Raw genomic sequence first — 25,158 nt, 5'->3', positions numbered from 1 at the left:
GCCATCTCCTGAACAGACTCATCTATCCCATTACTCTTTCACACACTCCTCCATCCGCCCTTCTTCCTGCAACTGAGCCCACCACAGATAATATTTTTTACATTCAAAGTGTGTTAGAAATGTTAACTAATTCATTCCCTCACATTTGTTGATCTAGTTCCGGGGTCACCCCTTCTCCCCCTCCTCTGGAGACAATCGCACAGAGAGACAACAAGCTTGGTGGGGCCCAGCAGCCCTGGTAACCTCGGAGATGTTTTCTGTTGTCGTTATACCCACATTTCACGCTACTGTCTGGGATTTCCCCCTCTCTTCTCTCCCAAAGAAATCTGTGGAGCACTGGGGGCTTCAGAGGCCAGCCATGAATTCTGGGGTCTAGTGAGAAAGCCCCGGAGCAATGCAAAGTTTGGACTAAGCAACAGTGGGCTGCTGGGCTCCATTACTGGTGCTTCAAAGGTGGTAGTAGTGCTGGAAGGGATCAGAAACTCATTGAATCTAGGAGGCGGGGAGCCAGAGCATTGTCAGGAAGTGGGTACAGACTTAAACATCTTTGGTCCTTTTCTTTTTGGTCCTTAAAATAATTCTTGCCAGGGAAAGGGAGTAGGGAAAGGGTGCTTAGGGTGATCCTCACTTTGTTTACGCTTGCTCATCCATACATAAATCTGATGTCTATATTCATGGTTATTCGATTTCTGCAGATGCAGTAATGATACCTCATGGATGCTTCTGACTAACAACATCTCAGATATACACATGGAGGCTCATCGGGTTGATAAGGACCAGGTGGAAAGCCAGGTGACCTTCCAAAAGGTAGAAGAAACCCTGGTAGTACGGTGCATGGCGAGGAACACTCTTGGTGCCGTTACTCGGGAACTGAAGCTTGTGGCGCCCAGTGAGTTAACTTTGTCACTCCTGAGAGATTTAAATAGCCATTTCAAACTCCTCCTCAAATAAACCCAATCAAATCTGGAAATAATTATGCAGTGTGAATGTCTAATAGGTAAAACACCAGCTCTTTGAAAGTAAATAATGATGAAAACAGATTTGGCAGCTCTTCCCCAGAAGTTTGAACAAGAGCCATTCTCCAGGTCTTAATTCTGAATCCATCTTTCCCATATTATGTGGTTCCATGATCCATCTCTTCATTTTAGTTACTCATGGCCATGGAAGTCTCTTCCAGGCAACCACTGTTGTTGTTCCTGAAATAGGAAGGCAGGGTTATTATAGGCAGTGAATGACTTAATGCCCCCTGCCTCTGGAGACTGCACTTTTCACATCTGCAGTGCACAAGAACTTTGATGGCAAAGGAGGTGGGAGTCTTACTGTCACCTACAAACTCGGGCCTCTGTCATAACTCTCTGCATGGAGGCAAATCTAAACTGAGGCCTTTTCTTTTACTTCAGCATTGCGATCAGAATTAACTGTGGCTGCAGCAGTCCTAGTGTTAATAGTGATTGTGATTATTTCACTGATTGTCCTGGTCATCATATGGAAACAGGTAACTTAAAATATGTAATTTCTATACTGAATTGAATTAGTGAACTGACCCATTCTTAAATCAGGCATGAGCCTGACAATTTATGTTTCATTTATTGTGCACGGCAGAAACCAAGGTATGAGATAAGATGGAGAGTCATTGAGTCCATCAGCCCTGATGGCCATGAGTACATTTATGTGGACCCAATGCAACTGCCCTATGACTCAAGATGGGAGTTTCCTAGAGATGGATTAGTACTTGGTAAGAACTTTGAGATCCTCTTCTTTTGTAGAGATAAGAAGTTGATTTAATGCATGTGGGGAATCAGAGCTCTTGATCTGCACTCATTGGGTGAGCTCTGTGAAGAGCCAAACTGTTGCAGATAAAGTCTGTTTATATGGAAAGAACTTTCTATGTTGCTAAATGGAATGATCAGACCACGGCAATTCTGTGCCATCCAGTATTAATAGAATTCTTAACCTGGTATATAAACAAAACCAGAAAAGTCTTGCAAAACATCTAGAAATCAGAATGTCCTGGCAACTATATACTATGCCCAAGTGTGCTTGATCATGTCACCCTCTAGTGTCTGGACCATAGACCATATAAACCCTAATACTGTTAAAGTTCATGGAAATTCTCCTTTAGTGGCATTGGTAGGCGCTTCGGATTTGAGAACAGAAAGTGCCAGGACAACTGTGAATCTCTGTGGCCATGGCTGGCAATACAGCTGATAACCATTATGTTCTGTGCTGATGCAGAATCTTTACAAATTTATTAACAAACAAACAAACAAACTGATTTTTCATGGAAAATTATTCTGAATACAACAAAAATACATCTATCTACCTACCTATTTTAGCTCCTTGACTTTCCTCCGAAATCCTCTTCTCTCTCCTATTTTTGTCCCATCACCATCCTCCCTGATACCCAGGCTTGAAACCTGGGGCCATATTTGACTTCTACCTCTCCTTCTCCTCTCACATCCAAGCTTATTCCATAATATTTCTGAGATCCACATTTTTCTCTTTCCAGACAGCAAAGCTCTCTCCTGTCTTGATTGCTGTAACCTCTTTGTCTTTGGCCTTCCTTCTCTCCACAGGGCTCCCCTCAAGACCCTACAAAACTGTCACTGTCTCTTCAGTCTTTCCTTTGGCTATCCCTGCTTTACTGCCTCAAGTTCAAGCTCATTGTCCTTGCTTTCAAGGGTCTGTGGAACTGTCCCTGCCTACTTATCTGCCTGTATCTCTCCTCATGCTACCCATTGACCACTCTTCTCTACCAGAGATGTCTGCCTTGAGCCCCGTACTTTAGTGTCTCCTATATTCCTCTTCCACCCTGCTTCACACATAGTGCCTTCCCCAAAAGGTTTGTCAGTCCATTAGCCTCTCCTTCCCTCCCTAAATTCCTGCCTTACGATTCAATTCTGCTGAGATGCCCACAAGAAGTGAGTCAGCAATGGCATTTTTATTTTATAAGACATTTATTAGTTCTGTGTGTAGACACCCAATGTAATATGGAAGTAGTTATGCAGTTTTATTAAAATATTTTAAAATGATAAATCCATGATGTCAAATGCCATTGCCACATAAACTTATTTCTGTGAACCCTGCCTTTCTTCTTTCCACCCTGTTTTGCTGTTTTGTTGTCTCTTTGTCACGTCTCATGTGGAATTCAATTATAAGCTCTTGTACCATTATAGGTGACCTGTAAATACCCAGCACAATTCTAGGTAGTGTGGTATAACAAATAATTGTCTGCCTGCCTGCCTCTTTCTCTCTCTCTCTCTCCTATTTATCTATAGCATCTTAAGCATTTCTAACATCCCCATTATGGAGGTATCTATGCACCAAATAATACACAAACACAAGTGAAGAAAATCATGAAAGGCATTTTTGTTTGATACACTTTACAAAATATGTTCTATTTCTATTTCCTCTTGTGTGAGTCAATATAATCAAAAGCAGTTCTTGCCAGAGAGAGGATTTCTGTTGATTCTCAAGTGAATGTATCTGATTCAGAAATAAATTCAGTTAATTAAATTTGCTCTGCTAACTGCAGACCAAACCATGGTGGATACTTATGGGAATTATTTGACTACATCCCTGGCTTTGATTATCTGTATAAAACAAATATTGGAACTGGGTTGTTAACAGTCCACCACAGTAATTTTTGTCTCTCTTTGACTCATCAGCATCAGTTTACTTCAATGCATTCTTGTTTATGAGTAAATTTAGGAAGGTTAACTTTAGAAAATGGCACTGCATGTTCTTATAGCAATCTGGATAGCACAAGTATTTTTCTTGACATGCTGAATATACATTCATCATATATGTCTTTCTTATGAGGCAGTTTCATCATACAGGCCATATTCTGCCCTCATTTATGCCAGTGAACCCCATTGACTTTACTGGTATGATGGGATCTTTTTTTTTTTTTCAAATGGAATTTCTAATATTCTATCAGTTAGATAGCAATGCAGTAACTTACTGAAAAGGTTATCCAAAGCCTTTAGGAAAATTTGGGGATGTGGCTTAGCTGGTGGTGTTCCTTTAATGTGTATACTTCCTCTTCTAGCTGTGTGAGCCAGCCAGCATCCTTCTACCTGCTTTACAGGCCGGTCGTATCTGGAGTGCAATACCATGCTAGGTGACCATAGTCAGCTTTTGGGTTACTGGAGTATCAGTTGACTAGAATTCAATAAACTGAGGTTGCACTGACAATTTTGCTTTGTTCTTGTTCCCGCAATGTATTACAGTGCCAGAGTGTGAGTCGCCCAAGGCTGACTCACCACTCCTTGCTCTTTGGAAGCATCCCCACCTGGGGTAAATTGAGGAGGTAATAATTTAAGTTCTCAGTGATTAACTAATTAGCTGGGTGATTCAGCTCATCAGCTGGAATTTACCCTTAAAAAGGAAAGGCAAGAAGAGCCCAGGGTAGAAGGCTGTGCCTTCAGGCCAAAGAAGCCCAAGATTTCAGAGAAGTGAGAGCTCTTCTTTGCCCTGTGCCTTGGTAGTAGATGAAGACTTGGGGAGAAGTTATGCTATGGGGAACAAACATTTATAGAGCACATTGTAAATAAAGCACTGGGTGATGAATTTGCCACTCGTGTGCGTGAGGACTGTTTGCAATAAAAATCCCAGGGGAGGGAACCCTGTTTTGTGAAAATAACATATAATGATGGTGCTTAGATACTATAGACATGATCAGCTAGGACTACCTGAGAGAGAGAAATTATACTGCAATAATCTGATTAATGTGTTTGAACACCACTACCCTCTGCTGGACATAATCGGAACTGCCCTGCTATGTGTCATAGGCCTTCCACCGTTAATAGCTAATTGACATTCGTCTTTCCCTGAAGTGGTAGGGAATAATGTTTTTGAGTACCAAGATTTGAATTCTATCCCTGCTGGTCCTGTGGATTTCTGAAGGGCCATGGTGTATGACATAGTGACACTCATGATCTCCTAGATGGCCACTGATTTGCCACAATAGTCTTATTAAAAATCCAGTGCCACTTTGACTGCTGAAGCCAGACAGACTCATTATTAATGGCTTTGCTCTCATTCCCAGACTACCAACAAGATTTAAAAATATGGCTGTCAAGAGAGTAAAAAAAAGTAATTGAGCTGTTAAACAATAATAGAATGCCATTTATTTAAATATTTTTGGATGTTTTCCTACATTTTAAAATATATTAATTCAGTTACAGCACAGAATACGAGTGTATAGTGCTCATTTATATTTATTTTTATTACAAATATTTGCACTGTAAAAAACAAAAGAAATATTATTTTTCAATTCACCTCATACAAGTACTGTAGTGCAATCTCTTTATCATGAAAGTTGAACTTGCAAATGTAGAATTATGTACAAAAAATAACTACACTCAAAAATAAAAAATGTAAAACTTTAGAGACTACATGTCCACTGAGTCCTACTTCTTGTTCAGCCAATCGCTCAGACAGACAAGTCTGACTGATAATGCTGCCTGCTTCTTGTTTACAATGTCACCTGAAAGAGAGAACAGCCGTTCATGTGGCATTGTTGTAGCTGGTGTCACAAGACTTTGTGGCTGGTCACGTCTGGCTGTTTGGGGAGGCACAGCCTCCCCTCACAGGCCCTCCATACAATTTCCGAAACCCGAAAAGTTTTCCCGCCAAAAAGTTTTCCCGCCCCTCAGGCCAAAAAGTTTTCCTGCCCCTGATGTAGAGAAATAGAAGAATTCATTCTCCAGGGCTGTTACTCTGGCACCTTTATAGTAAAAATAAAAGAAAATGTATAGTCTAATTGGGGGTTGCCAGTCAAGGTCTCTGTACCAATAGCATAAGGAGCTTTGCTCTGTGGCAGATGCAACATCCAGCTCTAAGCAGTTAACTCCCACCTGATATCAAAATGCAAGTGTAAAAGACATGGGGAGCAGGACTTAAAAAAATACGTGAAGAGGGGGTGAAAAGGGGAAATAATAATTCCCTGACATTCAGGAAGTGCTCCCACTGTTCTCCACAAGCCCCCAGATTTAGCGGAGATGCCAATGAGGGGAAGCCCTTCGCATGCTCACTTTACGATATGATTGTGGGCGGAATTGGAGAGTGCAGATGACAAGATGAAACCGCACCAGCAGCATGTTTTAAGGGGCTGCATCCTGCCATGTGGTTCACAGATCTGCAATCTGAAAATGTTCCATTGCTAAATTACACACTTAGGATGGCGGAAACTTTGTAGGAAGCTTCTCACATCCTGACTGGTAAGGGAACCTATTGGTGCATAGGAAGCTGAGAGAAAAAATTCTCATATTGTTTTGTAACCAAGTTGTGAGAGACCTTAGGAAGGATTATAGTTAGGCCAGCACTGACCAGTTTTGAAAATCCCATCTTTCCTGTCTATTTTGGTGATACATGCATTTTTTGGCTGGAATTTTCATATAGGAGTTGGTCTATTAATTACAGATAGGCCATGTACTGTGGTTAAGATAAACAGTAGCTTCTCCGGAAGCATCATCTCCAGAAGCGCAGGAGAGGGCAGGTGCAATATATGGCAGATATGTATAAATCACATGAACATTAAATGTTGCAGTGTTGTATTTTCTGATAAGAACGGAAACCATCTGACCTTTTATTTGTACTGTTAGTAAAAAAAAAAAAATGTGATCAGGAATGTGATCACATACTGACATCTGCAATTTATGAAATCCATGGAATTTACTAATGTGGGTGTGTTTTTGCATGTTGCATATTTCATTAAAAGTCTGCCTCAAGCCTTCATATCCGTTCCATACACAATTCTTCCCCGTACTGAATCCACAACAGAAGACAGAATACGCTAATTCACAATTTTTGTCTGAACTGATTTGTGGCCAGAATAAAGTGGGTTAAACATGGGCTGTGTTAATACAGCACTTGGAAACTGTCATAAAATCTATTCCTGCATATGAAACACATTTGTATATTAAACTTCAGAGGACTTTTCCCTCATGTGTAATCCACATATATTTTAACTTCTCTCAGATTGTTGATAGTCCCTGCTTTTGTATTCTTAAACTGAGCTGGTACCACCATCAAATCTATCCTATTGTTAGAGCGTGGACATAACGATCTAAGGCACTCTGCTGGCTATCCTTTAGGTTGATAGTTCTGTATGACATGATAACTAATGACAGTAATGGCATCAAACTGATGACGGAGAGTCAAATTCAGCTATGGGGTAAGCAGGCACAACTCAGCTGAAGTCAGTTACACCACAGCAGAATTTGGAACAGAGAATTTAGATTAGACATTAGGAAATCAATGTTCTATAGTTAAAAGTGTTCAGCCAAAGGATTAGGATAGTGGACAAGCATGATTTAAACAGGGAGTTTCAGTGATGTCACCTCCTGCCCTACAAGCTGATTAATAATGTGCTCTTGTCCTCTTGTTTACTTGGCTTTCTTTAGGAATATTATTAAATCCAAGCAATTCTTTTTAATTTCTTGTCCTTTTCTGCTTAATTGATTTCTATTGGTGATAGGAGCAGACATTAATAATAATAATAGTTTTGGATGAATAAGTATGCTCAGTCTGCATAAATAACAACACATACCAGCAGCATTACATAAAGCGCAATGGCAGCAGAAACTGAGATAAGCTATCGTGCAACTGTTCATTGAACAACAAACTCTATTGTCTGTAGGTCGAATCCTTGGTTCAGGCGCGTTTGGGAAAGTTGTTGAAGGAACTGCATATGGATTAAGTCGCTCTCAGCCAGTGATGAAGGTAGCTGTGAAAATGCTGAAACGTAAGTGATCCTCATGGTGTCAGTATCCAAGCCAGGTGCTTCAAGCTGATGCAGGATTATTAGCATTGTCTTAATTTGTATTTATAATTTATCCCTACATATTAGAAGATTCTATCTTAATTGCATTGGCTTAGATATCATGATAACTCAGAAAGTTTGGAAAAGGATAAATAATCATCATCTTTCTGAACAGATTAAAATGATACCATGGTGCAACTAAGTAGAATCAGTCAGGTTCTCAGCGAGAGTAGATCACTTGAGTTCCACCGAAACTAAATCAGCTTATGCTATCCGAGGAGCTGACCCAATGACTTTAAAAGACATTTAAAATTAATGTCTACAGCATAAATGTGGTAATGTTCATCCTTCACACAGGAAAGAGCTACATTAGCGGTAAAAAGAGTAATAAACATTTGGAATCTAATATCTCTATTTTTGTAAGTATTTCTCATAGTGGTGCTCTGACATGAGCATAGAGGTCTGGTGGTTAGCACTTGCGTATATAAATCTTACAAGACCGATTGGTTGGTGCAAGATTGGAGGGATTGGACAGAAGGATTGTGGGCCCCTGATCCTAGGGCTGTCTGGCTGCCAGTCTGAACCTGCATAAAAGAGACTTGCCGCAGGGCTGCCCTACTTTATTCCAGTTTCCAATGGCCATTTCAGCCAGCAGGTGCTGTCAGGGAGTAGGGATGCTCAGGAGGGAGCTTCTAAAGAGGCTCTGTCAGGGCTTAATTTGTGCCAGGGCTTGCCAGGGCTGAGCCCCAGCACCTCTGGGCTTGGCAGTCCATAGACCCTGGGTTTGCCGTGTCAGTTATGAAAATAAAACATCTCTTGAGCCCCAGCACCTAACTGCTTGAGCCTGACACCTCTTTCATTACAAATTAAGCACTGGTCTCTGTGCCACTTGGAGGTTCACCCACCCATGGATGAATCCCCAAAGGGTCAGCTAACCTGGGATTATGACTGCTTCGTACCACAAAGAAGGGCAAACAGATTGGGCCCACTAGTGAATTGGATCAATTGAGTCTTTATTAGTGACTAGTACTTCTCATTAGACCTTCAGAAATGCCATCACCAGATAAAGTGCAAAGCCCTCCTTAAGTGGCCTCCGTATAAATGTTTAAACCAAGCAAGCAATGTATCATATTCAATAGTTGTATTAACTGAATGATATTAACATTTTTCAAGAACAAGGATCATTGACCATTAACTGAACTATTTATTTTTCTGACAGCCACAGCTAGATCCAGTGAAAAACAGGCACTAATGTCTGAACTGAAGATAATGACACATCTTGGGCCCCATTTGAACATTGTGAATCTCTTAGGAGCTTGTACTAAATCAGGTAGGTTTGTCTAACACAATATCAATGTTTGCCAAGCAACTAAAATTGAGCCTGTAACCACCCCAAATTAGAATGTGCCAAGCAACTAAAATTTAGCATTTAACGTAGCCTATATGTTGAGCAAGTACTTTTAAAAATAAATGTGAGTAAATGGATGCCTGATAAAACTGCCTATACATACCAGTAGTTATACTCACTGCTCAACAAACTGACATGCATAATCCTTAACACTCTGTCCCCTGTATATTTAGTTTTCCATTATCTTTTCATTGACATATATTTTTTATCATCAAGGTATTATTTTGCCTTCTTTCATTAGGTCCAATTTACATCATTACTGAATACTGCTTTTATGGGGATTTGGTAAACTACCTGCATAAAAACAGGGATAATTTCCTGAGCCGACATCCAGAAAAGCCAAAGAAGGACTTGGACATTTTTGGGATGAACCCAGCTGATGAAAGCACAAGAAGGTGGGAAAGGACAAAAAGGATTATAGTTTGCCCATTAAGGGTATGATGTTACAATGCAAATCTTCATTTAGGCAAATAGCCCCATTGACTTGGCTATATGGGTTTTCTTGGCAGGACTGGGCCCTATGAAAATTGTCTGAATGAATGGTGTACTTTGATCAACTGTAATATTTAAAATAAATGCCACAGGCAATAATATTAGCTGAGTTCCTGCAACTCCCATTGAGTTCAGTGGGATGTGTGAGTGCTCAGCATTTGTGGAAATCAGATACTTATGTTTAGACTCCTCTATCCATATTTAGACACGTAATTTCGGCACTCCGCTTTGAAAATATTGGGCATGTTTTTTATTTATTACCATGAGAAGTAATTTTTTATACTTCTATACATCAGAGTGACATGAACAACGCCACAATGAACTATGACCCAGAAGCAGAACCATGAAGATGCCATGTGAAATATGAACCAAATCACTGGGCAATATTGTTTATTTGTTTATTATTTCAGTTATGTCATTTTATCCTTTGAAAACAATGGAGAATACATGGACATGAAACAAGCTGATACGACTCAGTATGTGCCAATGTTGGAACGGAAGGAGGGTTCTAAGTATTCGGATATCCAGAGATCAATGTATGATCGGCCTGCTTCATATAAGAAAAAATCTGTGTCAGGTAACTGCATTCATTGTTGTTAAAAACCATTCCTTCAGAAATGCTTGTTACCTCTGCCCTCCAGTGGAAGGAATTAGAACTACTCCAATATCTGTGGCAAGCTTCCTACGGCTTACCAGGGAGAAAGATTCTCCTTTAGCTCAAGTGATAAGCGCCTATGCTTGTGGAGCAAGAATAATGGAGTTTTATCTTTGCTGCTTCTGCTGTGAAGTTCTCAGCAGCCCTGGTGTGTAGCATGGTGACACTTAGGGCCGGTCTACCTACAGCCAGGATTGATGCTCTGAGATCCATCCACCGGCGGTTGATTTAGCGGTTCTAGTGAAGCCCGCCAAATCGACAGCAGATCGCTCTCCAATCTACCCCTGTACTCTACCCCTGACAAGAAGAGTAAGGTAAGTCGACGGGAGAGTTTCTCCCGTCGACCCTGCGGTAACGCAACCTAAGGTACATTGACTCCAGCTACATTATTCATAGAATCATAGAATATTAGGGTTGGAAGGGACCTCAGGAGGTCATCTAGTCCAACCCTCTACTCAAGGCAGGACCAACACCAACGAAATCATCCCAGGAAGGGCTTTATCAAGCCTGGCCTTACTGACGTAGCTGGAGTTGCATAGCATAGGTCGATTTACCGCAGTAGTGTAGACATAGCCTCAGAGTCTTAAGTGGCAAAGGTATTGTTACTTTTGTATGTTTTGCAAGATTCTGATCAATGTGACAGTAATAATTAATAATAATATAATTAATGAATAATTTTTCTTTCTCTGTTTCCACTTTCATTAACTGACACTTATGAAAAGGAAAAAAATTCCAGATGCTTTTCTGGATTATGTAACAGGGTGATGAAGGGCAACATATCCCTTTCCTTTCCCCTTTTCTCAGAAACTCAAAGCATTGCTTCCAAAAGAGGCTTGCTCACTTCTGGCTCTAGGCCTGAGGTCCTGAATCATTTGCAGACCCAGAGTTAGTTGGCAGACCAGTGCACTGCTGCTTTGCTAAGGGCCAGGAGGGGTAAATGAATAGCCTAGTCTGTTCTTTGCTGTCATTTTTTTTTTGTTAAAAAAAGAATGATTGCCATAGAATTCCTGATCCTCCAGTGACAGTACTGGACATGTCCCAATGCATACTTGCTGAGAAACATAACAGCGCTCAGCAAAACTGAAATGGTCAAAAATGTACAAAAGTTTTAATGGCATTACCGTCTCTAAATCAATGTCTTGTTTCTAACCACATGTCAAATAGTAAGAACAACTCACGTAATGTAAGTGGCCCTTTCTAACTTAGCCGTTTTCTACAATCCCCTGTAAAAAAAAGTCTATATACAGAATACAAACAAAAACTATATTTAGTATTAGATGTTTTTTCTTTTTTTAAGGAATGCAGTCTGTATTAGTGACTGATGCAAACATGCAACGGGATTATTTATTCCGAAAAGATGGTTTTGGGCCACGATACTCTGCTAAAGTCATCACCTCAGAAGCATAGAAGGTAGAAAGAACTGGGCACTGGTTTCATGGCCTGAATACACTTTTATAACACAAGCATATTTTCCCTCTGCCTTTTTCAACAGAACCAGAAGTCAAAAACCTGCTTTCTGACGACAATTCTGACAGCCTCAGTTTGCTCGATTTACTAAGCTTCATGTACCAAGTTGCACGGGGGATGGAGTTCTTGGCTTCTAAAAATGTAAGTGCCATGAGGAACCAAATAGAAATGGCCTAGTCTTTTTTGGATTTAAAAACCACAACATGGAAGAGTGCCCTTTTAGGGTTCTAGGCACCCTCTCCATTCACTAGAAACACAAGACAAAAGTGATTACAAAACCAAAAGAGCAGCATTTTTCTTCCCCTACCCCATGTCAGCCACCAGTCAGAATAGCCACTTTAAAGCAGAGCTTTCTCACCCCACACTTTCCCAGCTGACAAGGCCCATCCCCTCCCACAACTGCCCTTCGTGAACGCTGGCTCAATAGGTCGTCCAATTTAAACTGTGCAAAGTCAACAAATTTTGTTTGTTTTTTTCCTTCAGGGAGGGGACAGTGCATTCCAAAAGAAATGGGCCTTCATGGGAATTGGTATCTCTGTAAATGACTTATTATCTCTCCATGCAGTGTGTGCACCGTGACTTGGCAGCTCGTAATGTCCTTCTGGCTCAAGGAAAAATTGTGAAGATCTGTGACTTTGGTCTGGCTAGGGACATCATGCATGATTCCAACTATGTCTCCAAAGGCAGCGTATGTACTTGTTTAATCTTTTTATTTCAGTATTTAATTGAGATAAGTGTCAGTATAATACTCTTGTTAAGGTTCTTCTGGTCAGTGTTTGGTTACACTAATGGACAGTTGGATGAAAACAAGAGAAACAATTTTTTTTTTCAGTTAATTCACATGACTTCACAAAGTCTGTTTGAAAGATGAAGAGTCCTTGGCCAGAACTAGTATTTTGCAGGATAAGATTTTAACTGGCAAGTTTTGTGACTGGATGAATTACTAAGGGAATGCCATTGTGATGTAGCATAACATAGCAGTCAGTGACATATTTGCATAAGCAAATCACCAGTGTACCTCCCATATCATGTCCACAAATCAACTGAGTCGCTTGCTAATAATTTAGCAATTCAGATATTTCTGGATTAGTTAGTCTGAGGAGTAAGTAGAAGCTTTGCTCATAGTCCTGTAACCTCTTCATATTTCCTTGAATAAAAAATATTACTAACTACTTTAGCAAATGTGCATTTATTAAGGCAAACCTTTTTCCTACTGTCAAATGATACATCTGCTGTACTGAGCAGGATTTCTGTAATGATTAATATGTTTATTTTATTGCAGACTTTTCTCCCAGTGAAATGGATGGCACCTGAAAGCATTTTTGACAATTTGTACACAACATTAAGTGATGTCTGGTCTTATGGCATTCTGCTGTGGGAGATATTTTCTCTTGGTATGTACTATGAGCACTTCTTTACATGCAGTAATTAAGTTGGTTGAGTTCATGCTACATTAAAATAAGAACTGTAAATACTATTGTGACAACAAACTACAGGGGTGAATTGTTGTTATTATTTCTATTGGATATTACTGGGATCAGAGTCCCATTGTGTAAGGTGCTATGCAGACATGAAGTAAAAAGACAGTCCCTGTCCCAGAGAACTGACCATATTGGTTTATGACAAGGTGGGCAGGTTGAAGGCTGGTGCTGTTGATTGCTGCTGACTTTGAGTTGGCTGCTAGTGAGCTGAAAGCCATCCTTGTCTCATTTACTTCCAGTTACTGGACCAAAGGAGAGGGGCAGACTGCATGCTGGGCTCTGGGAAACTTTCCTAGGCTGAAGGAGGTTTAAAGCAAACATGCTCTGGGCAGCAGGGCTACTGGAGCTGGCTGTTTGCACTGGCAGTTCCAAGCAGCAGCAGTCACCAAAGCACAGCTGCACCAGGCATTCCAGTGATTCACTTCAAGTCTGGTAGGAAGAGACCGGATTACATGAGTCTGCCTGAAATTACAATGATGAGAGCGGACTACAACTGTGTAATCCCTATTAAAGAGCCCCAGGCTCACCACATGACAATATCCCTTAAAATGAGCAGAGACTGTTAAACTCTAGAATGGCTTGTCACATAAATACTTCTTAAAACAGCAACAGATGGACGTCTATCAACTGTGTTTATACGGTCCCCAGCACCTTAGTACTTAAGTTTCTCACAATCTTTTAAGATTTCCCAGCACTGCTGTGAGGTAGGGCTGTATTATAACCCCCATTTTTCAGATGGGCAACTGAGGCCCTGATCCTCAAATGTATTTAGGTGCCTAAATTCTTTTTAAATCAGTGGGAGTTAGGCCCCTAAATACTTTGATCTGGGCCAGAGAGACTAATGCTATGTCTACACTGCCCTGCAATGTACCAAAGTGCTGCACTGTAACCCCCCTACATGAATGCTGCAGGTGCAAACTAAAAGGTTCCTAGGCTGCGTTAATGTAATCCTGCAGCGGAGGGCCTATGACACACAGTGGGGCAGTTCTGAGGATAGTGGTGTTCAAACACAATAAGATCATTGCAATATAATATCTCTCTCTCAGGTAGTCCTAACTCATCCATGTCTATAGTGTCCTAGCACCATCTCTATATGTGCTTACATTAATCATTAATATGAACTAGGAACTTTTTAGTTTGCACCTGCAGCATCCACACATGGGAGTTACAGCACAGCACTTTGGAGTGCACTGCTATTCACACCCCCAAAGTCTGAACTGCAGGACATTGTAGACAAGCCCTAAGAGACTTGCTGAAAGTCACCCAGAAAGTCTGTGGCAGAACAGGGAAGTGAACCTGGGCCACCCAACCCCAGGCTACTACCTGTACCATTGCACTGTCTTTCCTTTCTCTCTCCTAGCATAATAAACTTCACAAATATTGCAGATTGATTTTTCTGTAAAGTAGGGCCTGTTACAATTGTTCCTAAAAGACATTTCACATAAAACTGTTGACCATATTAAGCTCTCTTTCTGCAGGACATTAATGTGAGCTCTGGCATGTGTATTTATTTATTTATTTGTATTACTGAAGCACCTTGGAACCTCAATCATGGGCCCCTTTGTGTTAGGAGCTGTACAAACACAGGGCATTAAAGTCATGCTCTGGTTCTATAGAAGAACAGTTTCCAAAGATGTACATCAGAACCTCAACAACTCACGCTAGTCCTGGGGAGAGCCATTATGAATAACTGAATTTTGTAAAGGGCCAGATTCTGCCAGAGTAACGCATGTTGAGTGGTTTCTATTGAGTGCTGAGCTGTTGACATCAATTCCAATGGGATGCCACATGGAGTAATGTGCTGTTCAATGTCAGTAAAAGTGGCAGAACATTGCCCAAAGTGAAAAAATGCAATAAAAATAATCATGGATAATGCATCATGAAATGTACTTTGTTCATTAATTTTGTCAGCTGTAGTTTGGCTTTAATTAATTCTGATAACACTTCATAATATAGTGTTACCCCTTTTGGGCCTGAGCTCTTAGCCAATATTCAGGGCCAGCACCCACTTGATATTGACAACTTGTAGCATAACAACACTAATCCAATTTTTTTCACAGGCAGAGCTTTCATCCAGGCAGATACATTTAGAATAAAAAACATATAAAACATCTGCTGACAAGTAAAAGCCAATAAAAAGAACAGATATTGTACTAGTAAATATACTGTAGCATATGCTGTATAAATAACAAAACCTTCCCAGTACGTTAATACACGTTTTTATAGCACCTGGCAAAATTGGACTCTAATCTCAGTTGGGGCCTTGGGGCATTACAAGCAACCAATTATAATAGGAATAATGAAATCTCACTACAGTGTCCTGCTATTACATCTCTGTTGAGAGATGGAGAGACAACAGAGATTATGAATTATTTTTTATTTAATTTTCAGATTTAGAGCATCAATCCCTAACTCCTGACATATCAGAAGATTTAAAAAGAACAGCATCCAGTTCAGAAATCCAGTACATTGATTAAAGAGCCTTAGAAAAGCCACCTCAACTCCCACCTCCCCAAATCTAGCTCACACTCAGCACTTTCCAAAATTTCAGATAGCAACTAATGCAGAAAATATTAATCAGACACATGAATTGAGCATCATCATAACCCCCCACTCCAATCTCCATGTCCAGCTCATCAAATACCCAGCGGAAGAAATTTGTGGTTTAATGAAGGTCTGCTGGCTGTTTGGTTTTTCGTATATTTAGTCGTGGCTTATTATAACATTGGAAGTATTCAAATAATGTAAAAGAGCCACTTTTGTTGCCTTTTACCATTAAGGTGGCACACCATACCCTGGCATGATGGTTGATTCTTCTTTCTACAACAAGATAAAAAGTGGCTACCGAATGGCAAAACCTGACCATGCTACCAGTGAAGTGTACGTATGCTCTTTTTTGTTTCTCCGATACCAAAACCTACCTCTAGTTGATTTTGTTTTTGTTTCTCTGGCTGTTGATTTTCAACTTCCAGCTGATGAAACTGGTTTCCGTCTTATTTGCAGGTATGAGATTATGGTGAAATGTTGGAACAGCGAACCGGAGAAAAGACCTTCTTTTTACCATTTGAGTGAAATTGTGGAGAATCTGTTGCCTGGCGAGTACAAGAAGGTTTGTTCTCTGGAATTTCCATTGCATTTTGTGTCTGTTCCCAGAGGAGTTGTAATTTAGCTGCTCAGGTCATCTGTGCAGTAAGCATGTCATTAAGCCATGTGAATGAAATGCTTCAGATATGCTGTTGCAGTGTATAAGAGACTATAAGGCTATAAAACTAAGGTTGCTGGTGGTAACCAGTTTACACTATTACATAAGGGACAGCACTCTCCATTTCCTGTAGGCCCATTATCATCTTAATCCTTCTGTTAACCACAGAGCTGGCCCTACACATTTGCATAGGATTTTTTCAGAAAATGTAAAAATCCTAAAAAAGGCACCAATTCCCCTGTGTGTATAATCTCCCCCAGCCTCCATCAACCCATTCTCCCCAGCTTGAACCTTGATGCCTAGGCACTAATGACTCCAGTTCACACACACACACACACTCCTATCACTCACTCCTGCTTCCCATGCACCGAGCATTTATTAGTGGGTTCCCCCACATGTACATACTTCTGCTTTCCCCCAGCCTTCACTCACTCTTGCCCCTCCATTCTAGGGTGACCAGATAGCCAGTGTGAAAAGTCAGGACGGGGTAGTGGTGGGGGTAATAGGAGCCTATATAAGACAAAGCCCTGAATATTGGGACTGTCCCTATAATATCAGGACATCTAGTTACCCTACTCCATTCGCTTCTGCTGTTCACCCTCATTCCTGTGCCTCCATAAACCTGCTCCTCACTTCTTCACCCCACAACTACCCATTCATTTTTCACTGATGGGCCTCTTACCCCACAATATTCATCCCTTATTGCTGGTCCTCTACCACCCCATACATCATCCATGCTTCTCTGTATACTTCCCAGCCCCTCATTCCTGAGCCCCTGCAAACTCACAGATGTCTGAATCCCTCTTCTTCCTCTTCACAGACCTATTCATTATTTCTGCCCCTCCTCAACACACACACACCCCTCACTTGCCCACCATCTTTGGCTCCATTTGCATACAGCCACACTTCCTGGGCCTCACCCAATGGAGTGAGAGAGGAGAGGAATTCATCATCTCGCCAGCAGGAATATCTTCTCATTTCTTCTTTGGAGAAGGTGCCAGATCTGGTCAGTAGACTCAACGGAAGGGTAGCTGCCAGGAGCCAGAGGAATTTACTCCTGCTCCCTGCTCAGGGAAGGGGAGAGAACCAATGGGGATCTTCATTGTCACTCCTCATTAGCTTAGAGGAACGAGAGCAGGTGGAAGAGCTCTGCACACAGAAAATAGAAGGGAGAGAGATCATGCAGTGCAGTACTCCCTGATCCCCGCTGATCCCCAGCACTAATACTGAGTAACAGTCACATGGTAACCAGTCTCATGGCATACATGCACCTCTGAATAATTAAACTAACAACTCCCTGTTTGGATCCAGAGTTGCCTCTGAAAGATGCTGTCACTTTCCTGCAGAGATGTTAGTGCACCAAGGTGTGCACGTAGAGGTGTACAAACACTATTTTAAAATGAAACCCACCCAGCCATCTTTTAAATATTAGTAGCCTATGTGTATTATCAGGCCAGAGGCACTGGTCCAAAGAAGCCTTGTAAAACACCTCAAATAAGCCTGCACAGCTCAGCTCAGGGCAATAGAGTTGCCCCTGCTCACACCAAAGCGTTTTGGTTTAGTTACGCAGCACAGCTAGTTGCAGCAGGTTGCTGAGGAGCGGACACCTTCTCGTACAGCCTCAAAGACCATTTTAAAATGAATCTTTTCAGAGCTATGAAAGGATTCATCTGGACTTCCTGAAAAGCGACCACCCAGCGGTCACACGCATGAGAGTGGACTGTGACAACACCTACATCGGTGTCACTTACAAGAATGAAGACAAGCTAAAGGACAGGGAGAGTGGATTTGATGAGCAGAGGTTGAGTGCTGACAGTGGCTACATCATCCCCCTGCCCGACATTGATCCCGTCTCCGAGGATGAACTCGGCAAAAGGAACAGGCACAGGTAGTTGCTGCTTACAGTACATTATGGGCCAGATTCTGTCATCCTCACTCACCCTTCTACTAGACTGGTCCAGATTCTGATATTCTTACTCTTCTTGAGTAGCACCTTACTAGAAAGATAGCCCACTGACTTCAGTGCGGCTACTTGTAGAGTTAGGTACTATTCATTATGAGTCAGGGTATAGAGCAGGGGTGGGCAAACTTTTTGGCCTGAGGGCCACATCAAGGTTCCAAAACTGTATGGAGGGCCGGGTAGGGAAGACTGTGCCTCCCCAAACCCTAGCCCTATGTGCCCCCCCACTTCCCACCCACTGACTGCCCCCCTCAGAACCCCCAAACCATCCAACACCCCCTACTCCTTGTCTCGTGACCACCCCCTCCTGGGAACCCTTGCCCCTAACTGCCCCCCCCGGGATCCCACCCCCTATCCAACCCCCCCGCCCCCTGACAGGCCCCCCAGGACTCCACCCCCTATCCAACCCCCCCTGCTCCCTGACTGCCCCGACCCCTATCCACACCCAGGGCCGGCTCTACAGTTTTTGCCACCCCAAGCAGTGAAAAATGCCACCGTGGATGGCAAAGGGGAGAAGCTGCCGCCGATTTGCCGCCCCGGCTGGCGGGACAGAGGGACTGCCGCCATGGAAACACTGCTGCTCCTTTCTAGCTGCCTCCCCAAGCACCTGCTTGGAACGCTGGTGCCTGGAGCCGGCCCTGTCCACACCCCCACCCCCTGACAGGTCCCCTGGAACTCCACCCCCTATCCAACCCCCCCTGCGAACATGGGCGGAGGACTCAGGAGGAGCAGGGGCAGCCGCACAGCTGGAGAGAAGCGGCAGTTTCCCCTTCAAAGCGCCGCTTCTCTCCGAAGGCGGCTGCGCAGCCGCCCTCCTGAGCCGTCCGCCTGCGTTCGCCGCGCTCCCGCCACCCGCCACCCGCACCGCCCACCGGCTCCCCTGAGGCTGCAGGTGAACCTCCCTTCCTGCTCTCCCCTGCCCCTGCAGGGCAGCCCCCTCCTGCACTGGTGGGGTGACACGCTGAAGCTGCGGGGGAGGGGCCAGGGGCAAGGCTCCCGGGCCAGGAGCTCAAGGGCCGGGCAGGGTGGTCCTGCAGGCCGAATGTGGCCTGCGGGCCGTAGTTTGCCCACCTCTGGTATAGAGTGCAGCTCTCTGTGACTAGCCCCAGTGATTTCAATGGGGCAGCCCATGAAGCCAGGTACTCGTTATGGCCTGGGACCTGCCTACGCAAGAGACCTCCTCTCTTGTACTGTACTGCCATAGAGAAGGGATCTGGCAGGATGTTACCCAGGAGGCCCCTCGCCTTTGGGGTTAACTTTCCAGCTTGGTCCAACATAACAAAATTGACTGGCCTTTGGGGCACATAGTAAGCCCCATTTGTTCATCTGGGAATGAGTGAGTTGGAACAGGATTTGAGGTACGTGAGGGATTGATTGATTTTATTTCAGAATGGCTGGTTCTTGTAATGGGGTTAGGCTATTTCAGAGGGGTTTTCTGTGATTTTTAATTGGTGACAGAGCTTTTGGATGGGATTCTTATCAGTGGATTCTTATCAATATAAATAGATACATAAATAAAATACCTAATGTGAATGAGGGTAGCTGAATGTAGCACAATGTGGCTAGCAGTATTTTCAGCTACATTCATTTTACACTCTGTTAATTATAAAGTTAAGATCCTGGGAGCCAAGTTTTTGTACCTTTAGACTATTATCAAGAGAAACTGGAATGAGGTCATTTTTGACCATGGGGCAAGAGTTTCCAGGCCTGATCTAAGCCCTTATGGTCTCTGTTGTACCATCTTTTTCTTAAGCATCTCATTCCCTCTCTTTCCCAAGTTTTTCCAATTATCCATTTGCCACAGCAGTGTCTGATATTGGTTGGTGGGGACTTCTTTCAAGTCTAATGTTTCACTCATGAATACTGTATGGATGAGTTGGCAGGAGGCATTTTCAGGAAAGTGTGGTCAACTTGCTCCCTTGAATTCGAAAATGATTCATTATCCTCTGGTGACTTCCTCATACCAGATATCAATCACCCTAAGAAAAAGGTAGTTAGAGATCACCTAAGATAACCCAAGGTGCCAGAAGGTTGGTGCATAGATCCACTTCCATGTAAATGAGTCAACTGTTAGAAATTCAAATATCATGTTTATTTCACTATTATTATTTCACTATTATAGCTCCTAGTTTCTTTGCCTCTTACAGTTCCCAGACATCTGAAGAAAGTGCCATTGAGACTGGTTCTAGCAGCTCTACCTTTATCAAGCGAGAGGATGAGACCATTGAGGACATTGACATGATGGATGACATTGGAATAGATTCCTCAGACCTGGTTGAAGACAGCTTCCTGTAATTCACATGGAATTAATGGATATCTTTGAGCTATGTCACAAGAGAAAGCTCGCCATGTGCTCTAAGGACTTTTTACTCTGTAGAGAAAACCACTTTATTGCAATACAAAGGATGTAAGGAAAGTAGAAATTTGTTCCCAGCGCACAGAGATCATCCTGAATATGAAAGAGTGGGACATGCTGAAGTCAGCTTTTCAGTGTTGCTTTTTGTAGTACTTCAGTAGCATCTCAGTGGTATTTGCAGTTTGAATAGGTAGAAGGACAAAGGCCATAAACAGACCAGTTCTGTGTTTCAAGGGCATTCCTGACTCCGCTGGATAGAATTTCCACTGCAGCAAAACATCACCATTGTAATTATGTAAATAACTGTCTGCTCAAGGATCTTTTGAGGTGTGCATTGAATATATTCTGTGGACTTAGAAGAGATCACTCAAGATTTCTGTGTACTTTGCCCCTCAATCTCAGCTGCTGCTGAGCTATCATGTGAATGAAGTACATGCAAAAACCACTTTTGAAACTTAAAGGTACTGGAACTACATAACATTTTACTTTTCACAGTTAATGCAAATAAAAGGGAATAATAATAATAATTAATTAATTTAAAAGCCTTCTATAACAGGTGTTAGAAGCCTAGTGAATCTTTAACTATAGAAGATAGCTGTTTTCATAATACTACTGTCAGTAACACTAACTGTATAGTTTATAACTCATTGTCCTTCAGCAAAAGCACAGTTTTTAAAACTTTAAGTAGGTAAAGAGATTTAGGATTCAAAATGTTTATATGAAACAATTATTGTATTTGACTGTATACGATATAATAATTGCTCTGGTGAGCTAAAACTAGTTTCACTGTAGAAAAGAACTTTGTGTCTTCTAAGACGTGAAGAGTTAGATTTCCAGCATCAGATGAGTGGCTTTCCTAATCAGATGTTCTAAAAGCAATTAATCACCCTTTGATTTACTGAGGTTTTTTAAATTTAAAGCTATTTTTAAACCTTTCATTAATTTACACCATGTTTCCCAAGTTACTGTAAAAGGAAAGTATGACTAATCAATAGCGACATCATTGTTAGTATTTAAATAATATTTTGCACATCTATTCAAAAGAGAGCTTATTTTGGGGTCATATGTGAAAAACTGATTTGATATTTGAACTGTTCTGGAAGCAGACAAGGAAGTCTTGTTTCTTAGCCGGAGACTCCAGATTAAATGTGCAGTCATCATTTTGCAATACATTTTGTTATCTTAGTTTTCAGGTTTCAATAGAAGCAGAGGAAGCTGGCTCTGTTATCTTTACCAACCCTAACTATAAGACAGGTAATTGCTTTCAAGTGTGTTGCTTATTTTGGTCTGACTCCTTCACTTAGAAAAGAGGGAGTACAAAATTTAATCCACTCTTGGTTCTGCAACGTTTGTTGACATCATACATATGTAGAATGTGCTATGATTGCTGCTGTCACTATACGATGTGTTATTGATTTATGATGCTTTGGAAGTCTTACAGATGAAAATAAGATACCTGCCAGTTATGAGCCAAATCCTGTTTGGTGCTCAGCTTTTAAACTCAGTAGGAGTTGAGTGCACTGAGCACCTAACAGGAAGTTCTCAGTACCTGAAATGTCACAGTCAACACAAATGAGATCCAGACTCAAGCTTGTGAGGGAATTTTTTTTCCTATTACATGTGGAAATTGGACCATCAGTGAGTGACTAAACAAAACAAAGTGACTGGATTCTGAATAACAAACTAAAACTAAACTTGAAGGACCAGTTAGGCCCTCAGAAACGCTGTGCACTTCCTCTTGACTTCACTTATTACGGAGAGTCGTGGGTGAGCAGAGGAGAGCAAAATGTGGTCCCAAATGTAGTACTGCCATTATTACAGACAAATCAGCATGGGTTTGAATTTCAGAATGTCACATGGCTAAGGCCACATGCAGTTATGGATGCAAATGAGGCATTTGCAAACAAAAGCTGGACAAATTCAAATTGGAAGTAAGGCACAGATTTTTACCAAGGAGGGTAATTAACCACTGGAAAAAACTACCAAGGGAAGTGATGGATTCTCAAGAGCTTGATGGCTTCAGATCAAGACTGGATGCCTTTGTGGACAATAGGCTTGAGGTAAACTCAAACTATGCTTTAGTCAAACACAAGTGAGTGGGCTCAACACAGGGGTAACTGGATGAAATTTAAGAGCCTGGGACATACCAGAAGTCAAACTAGATGACCTAATTTTCCCATCTGGCCTTAAACTCTATGAATCTATGAAACACAAGTGGCCTGTTAGATAGCTGAAGGGTCATTTGCACTTTTTATTTTGTGACAAGGCTGAGCCCTGGCACCTCTGGGCTTGCTATGTCAGTTATGAAAGTTAAAAAAAAAAATGCTTGAGCCCTGGTACCTAATTGCCGGAGCCCCAGCACCTCTTTCATTACAAATTAAGGACTGGCCAATTGAGACCACAAATTTGTGGGTACAGTCACATAACTTCATGTTCAAATTAGGCAAGCATTTCTGCATATGACCCACATTTCATCGGATTTGAAAATCAGGCCTTGTAGATTCAGTGATACCAAAAGATAGGTCACGTAACATTCTTATATTGTCTCCCTTCCTCTTGTTGGTTTCATTCTGAATCTCACAACACATCTTGGGACTGGACATATGCTTTAGATTGGCACCAAAATATTTACTGGCTATCCTGTCCCATTGCAATCGTAAGCCCCGCAGTCTTGCGAGGAGTTACATGCAGATGGAAGCCTGTTGTGCAGAACCCCATTGAAGAAAGTGGGGCTCAGTGCAGGTGAAGGGGTCTGTCCAACCACAGCTCATCGCAGGATTGGGGCCAGAGATATTCGCCTAGAAAAAATTATTTGGATTGTAGTATAATGGGGAGTTGTTTTGTTTTATGTTTTCAGCATTGCAGATTTTTTTTCTTTTATGGCTTAATTTTGAGAAGCCACCAGAAGAGAAAGTCCCAATTCCTTCTGTATAATGACAATCAAAACTTTCCTATGAAACATAACTTCTTATTTTGAATGGCCAATCAAATCCTTAAAATTTGGGCTGCAACTTGTACAAAATGGTCCTATTATATGATGAAGGACGTAAGATATGGTGATGTTATACATCAATATGTATATATGTATTTTTATATAGACTTCTAGGATACTGCCAAAACATTTATGACAAGCTGTATCACTGCCTTTCTTTATATTTTTTTTTAACTGTGATATAATCCACAGGCACGTTAACTGTTGCACTTTTGAATGTCCAAAAATTATATTTTAGAATAATAAAAAAAAAAGTATGTGTTTCCAAAGTGGTAGTGGTGTGAAGTGTTTGAAGAAGGGCTAACTGATATGAGTGACTGAAGGTACAACACATATTACATGTGCCCCTGTTCATATTTTTGTCTTAAATCCTGTAAATTAAGATCTCTATATTTCAATAAATGATATATAATTTAAGGCTATGTAGGGGTCTATACTCATTTAAAGATGATCACTTGATAATGAATCAGACTTGCTCCGTTTGTCAATGACATTTCCTTAATTGAGTTTTCTGCATGCCATGAAACACCAGGGATAAAAAGCATTTTGAGCCCCACAGGTGAGCGTAGGGCAAGGGGCTTGAGTGTCACATGACATTTGAAGTACGCTGTGCTCCCCCTTTAAAATGTAGCAAGAGCGCTATTCCAGCACCTGCTGCCAACTGCAGAATACAGACAAAAACGTGGAGGCCCAGCTGTTCTTCCAAGACAGCAAAACATCTCCACTGGGTGGGGGAGAGGGGGCCTGTGGAGTACTTGCCAGTATGGCAGCCGCTCATCCAGTTTAGCTCCCAAGCGAATGCTTGATTGGGATCCTGGCCTGCTCATCTGTGAGTGTGCTGCTGAAAAAGGTAAGATGCTTCCTGTGCTCTCCTCTTCCTCTCCACAAGGGTAGCTGCACAACACAGGAAAAGATTTTACCTCAAGTTTAAAAACCAACAAAAATAAAATACTGAAAACTGTAGGGCGGAGGTTTCCCACTAGCATTCTTGATGAATATGGGGATTGAGATGATACTACGTTTAGAAGTCTGTAGTGGCACTTCTCTGATGATGGCTAACTTTTTGAGCTTGTCCCGAGTTCAGTTTCATTTAGAACCAAACAAATGCCTCACATGGGTCTATAGTCCCACACGACGTAACTTAGGACAACTGACATAATTGTGTCTGTTTCTTTAGAGGAATCCCCAGACTCCAGCATTACAGCTGTCAGATTTGCTCCTTCTCTCAGTGAAGTCTGTTGCAGTTTGCCATAGATTTCAATGGCAGCTAGCTAGGGCCCAGGTGTGGAAAAATATCAGTTACAGGAATTCAGACTTGCAACCTCCTGTTTGTTGCTTCTGCCCATATTAGATGAACTCTGAGTACCATATCAACTA

The 25,158-nt window shown here is 41.8% G+C and overlaps 1 protein-coding gene across 3 annotated transcripts in view; it reads left to right on the top strand.

The window, feature by feature from the left end:
* Positions 1–24,203, top strand: part of PDGFRA (platelet derived growth factor receptor alpha) — a 48,279-nt gene extending 24,076 nt beyond the window's left edge. For all 3 annotated transcript variants that reach the window (XM_084625554.1, XM_084625553.1, XM_084625555.1), the window contains exons 10-23: positions 696–889; positions 1,401–1,495; positions 1,603–1,735; positions 7,646–7,750; positions 8,988–9,098; positions 9,418–9,571; positions 10,079–10,245; positions 11,816–11,931; positions 12,356–12,478; positions 13,073–13,184; positions 16,052–16,151; positions 16,275–16,380; positions 18,126–18,361; positions 20,581–24,203. In XM_084625554.1, the coding sequence (XP_084481680.1) occupies positions 696–889; positions 1,401–1,495; positions 1,603–1,735; positions 7,646–7,750; positions 8,988–9,098; positions 9,418–9,571; positions 10,079–10,245; positions 11,816–11,931; positions 12,356–12,478; positions 13,073–13,184; positions 16,052–16,151; positions 16,275–16,380; positions 18,126–18,361; positions 20,581–20,728 (1,900 nt within the window). In that variant the 3' untranslated portion in view covers positions 20,729–24,203. The remainder of the gene's footprint in view (positions 1–695; positions 890–1,400; positions 1,496–1,602; positions 1,736–7,645; positions 7,751–8,987; positions 9,099–9,417; positions 9,572–10,078; positions 10,246–11,815; positions 11,932–12,355; positions 12,479–13,072; positions 13,185–16,051; positions 16,152–16,274; positions 16,381–18,125; positions 18,362–20,580) is intronic.
* Positions 24,204–25,158: the final 955 nt, after the last annotated feature.

Source organism: Lepidochelys olivacea, assembly GCF_965140295.1.
Source record: "Lepidochelys olivacea isolate rLepOli2 genome assembly, chromosome: 4".
Lineage (NCBI taxonomy): Eukaryota > Metazoa > Chordata > Testudines > Cheloniidae > Lepidochelys > Lepidochelys olivacea.
Note: the sequence above shows the minus strand (reverse complement) of the source record. Positions and strands in the feature narration are given on the sequence as shown.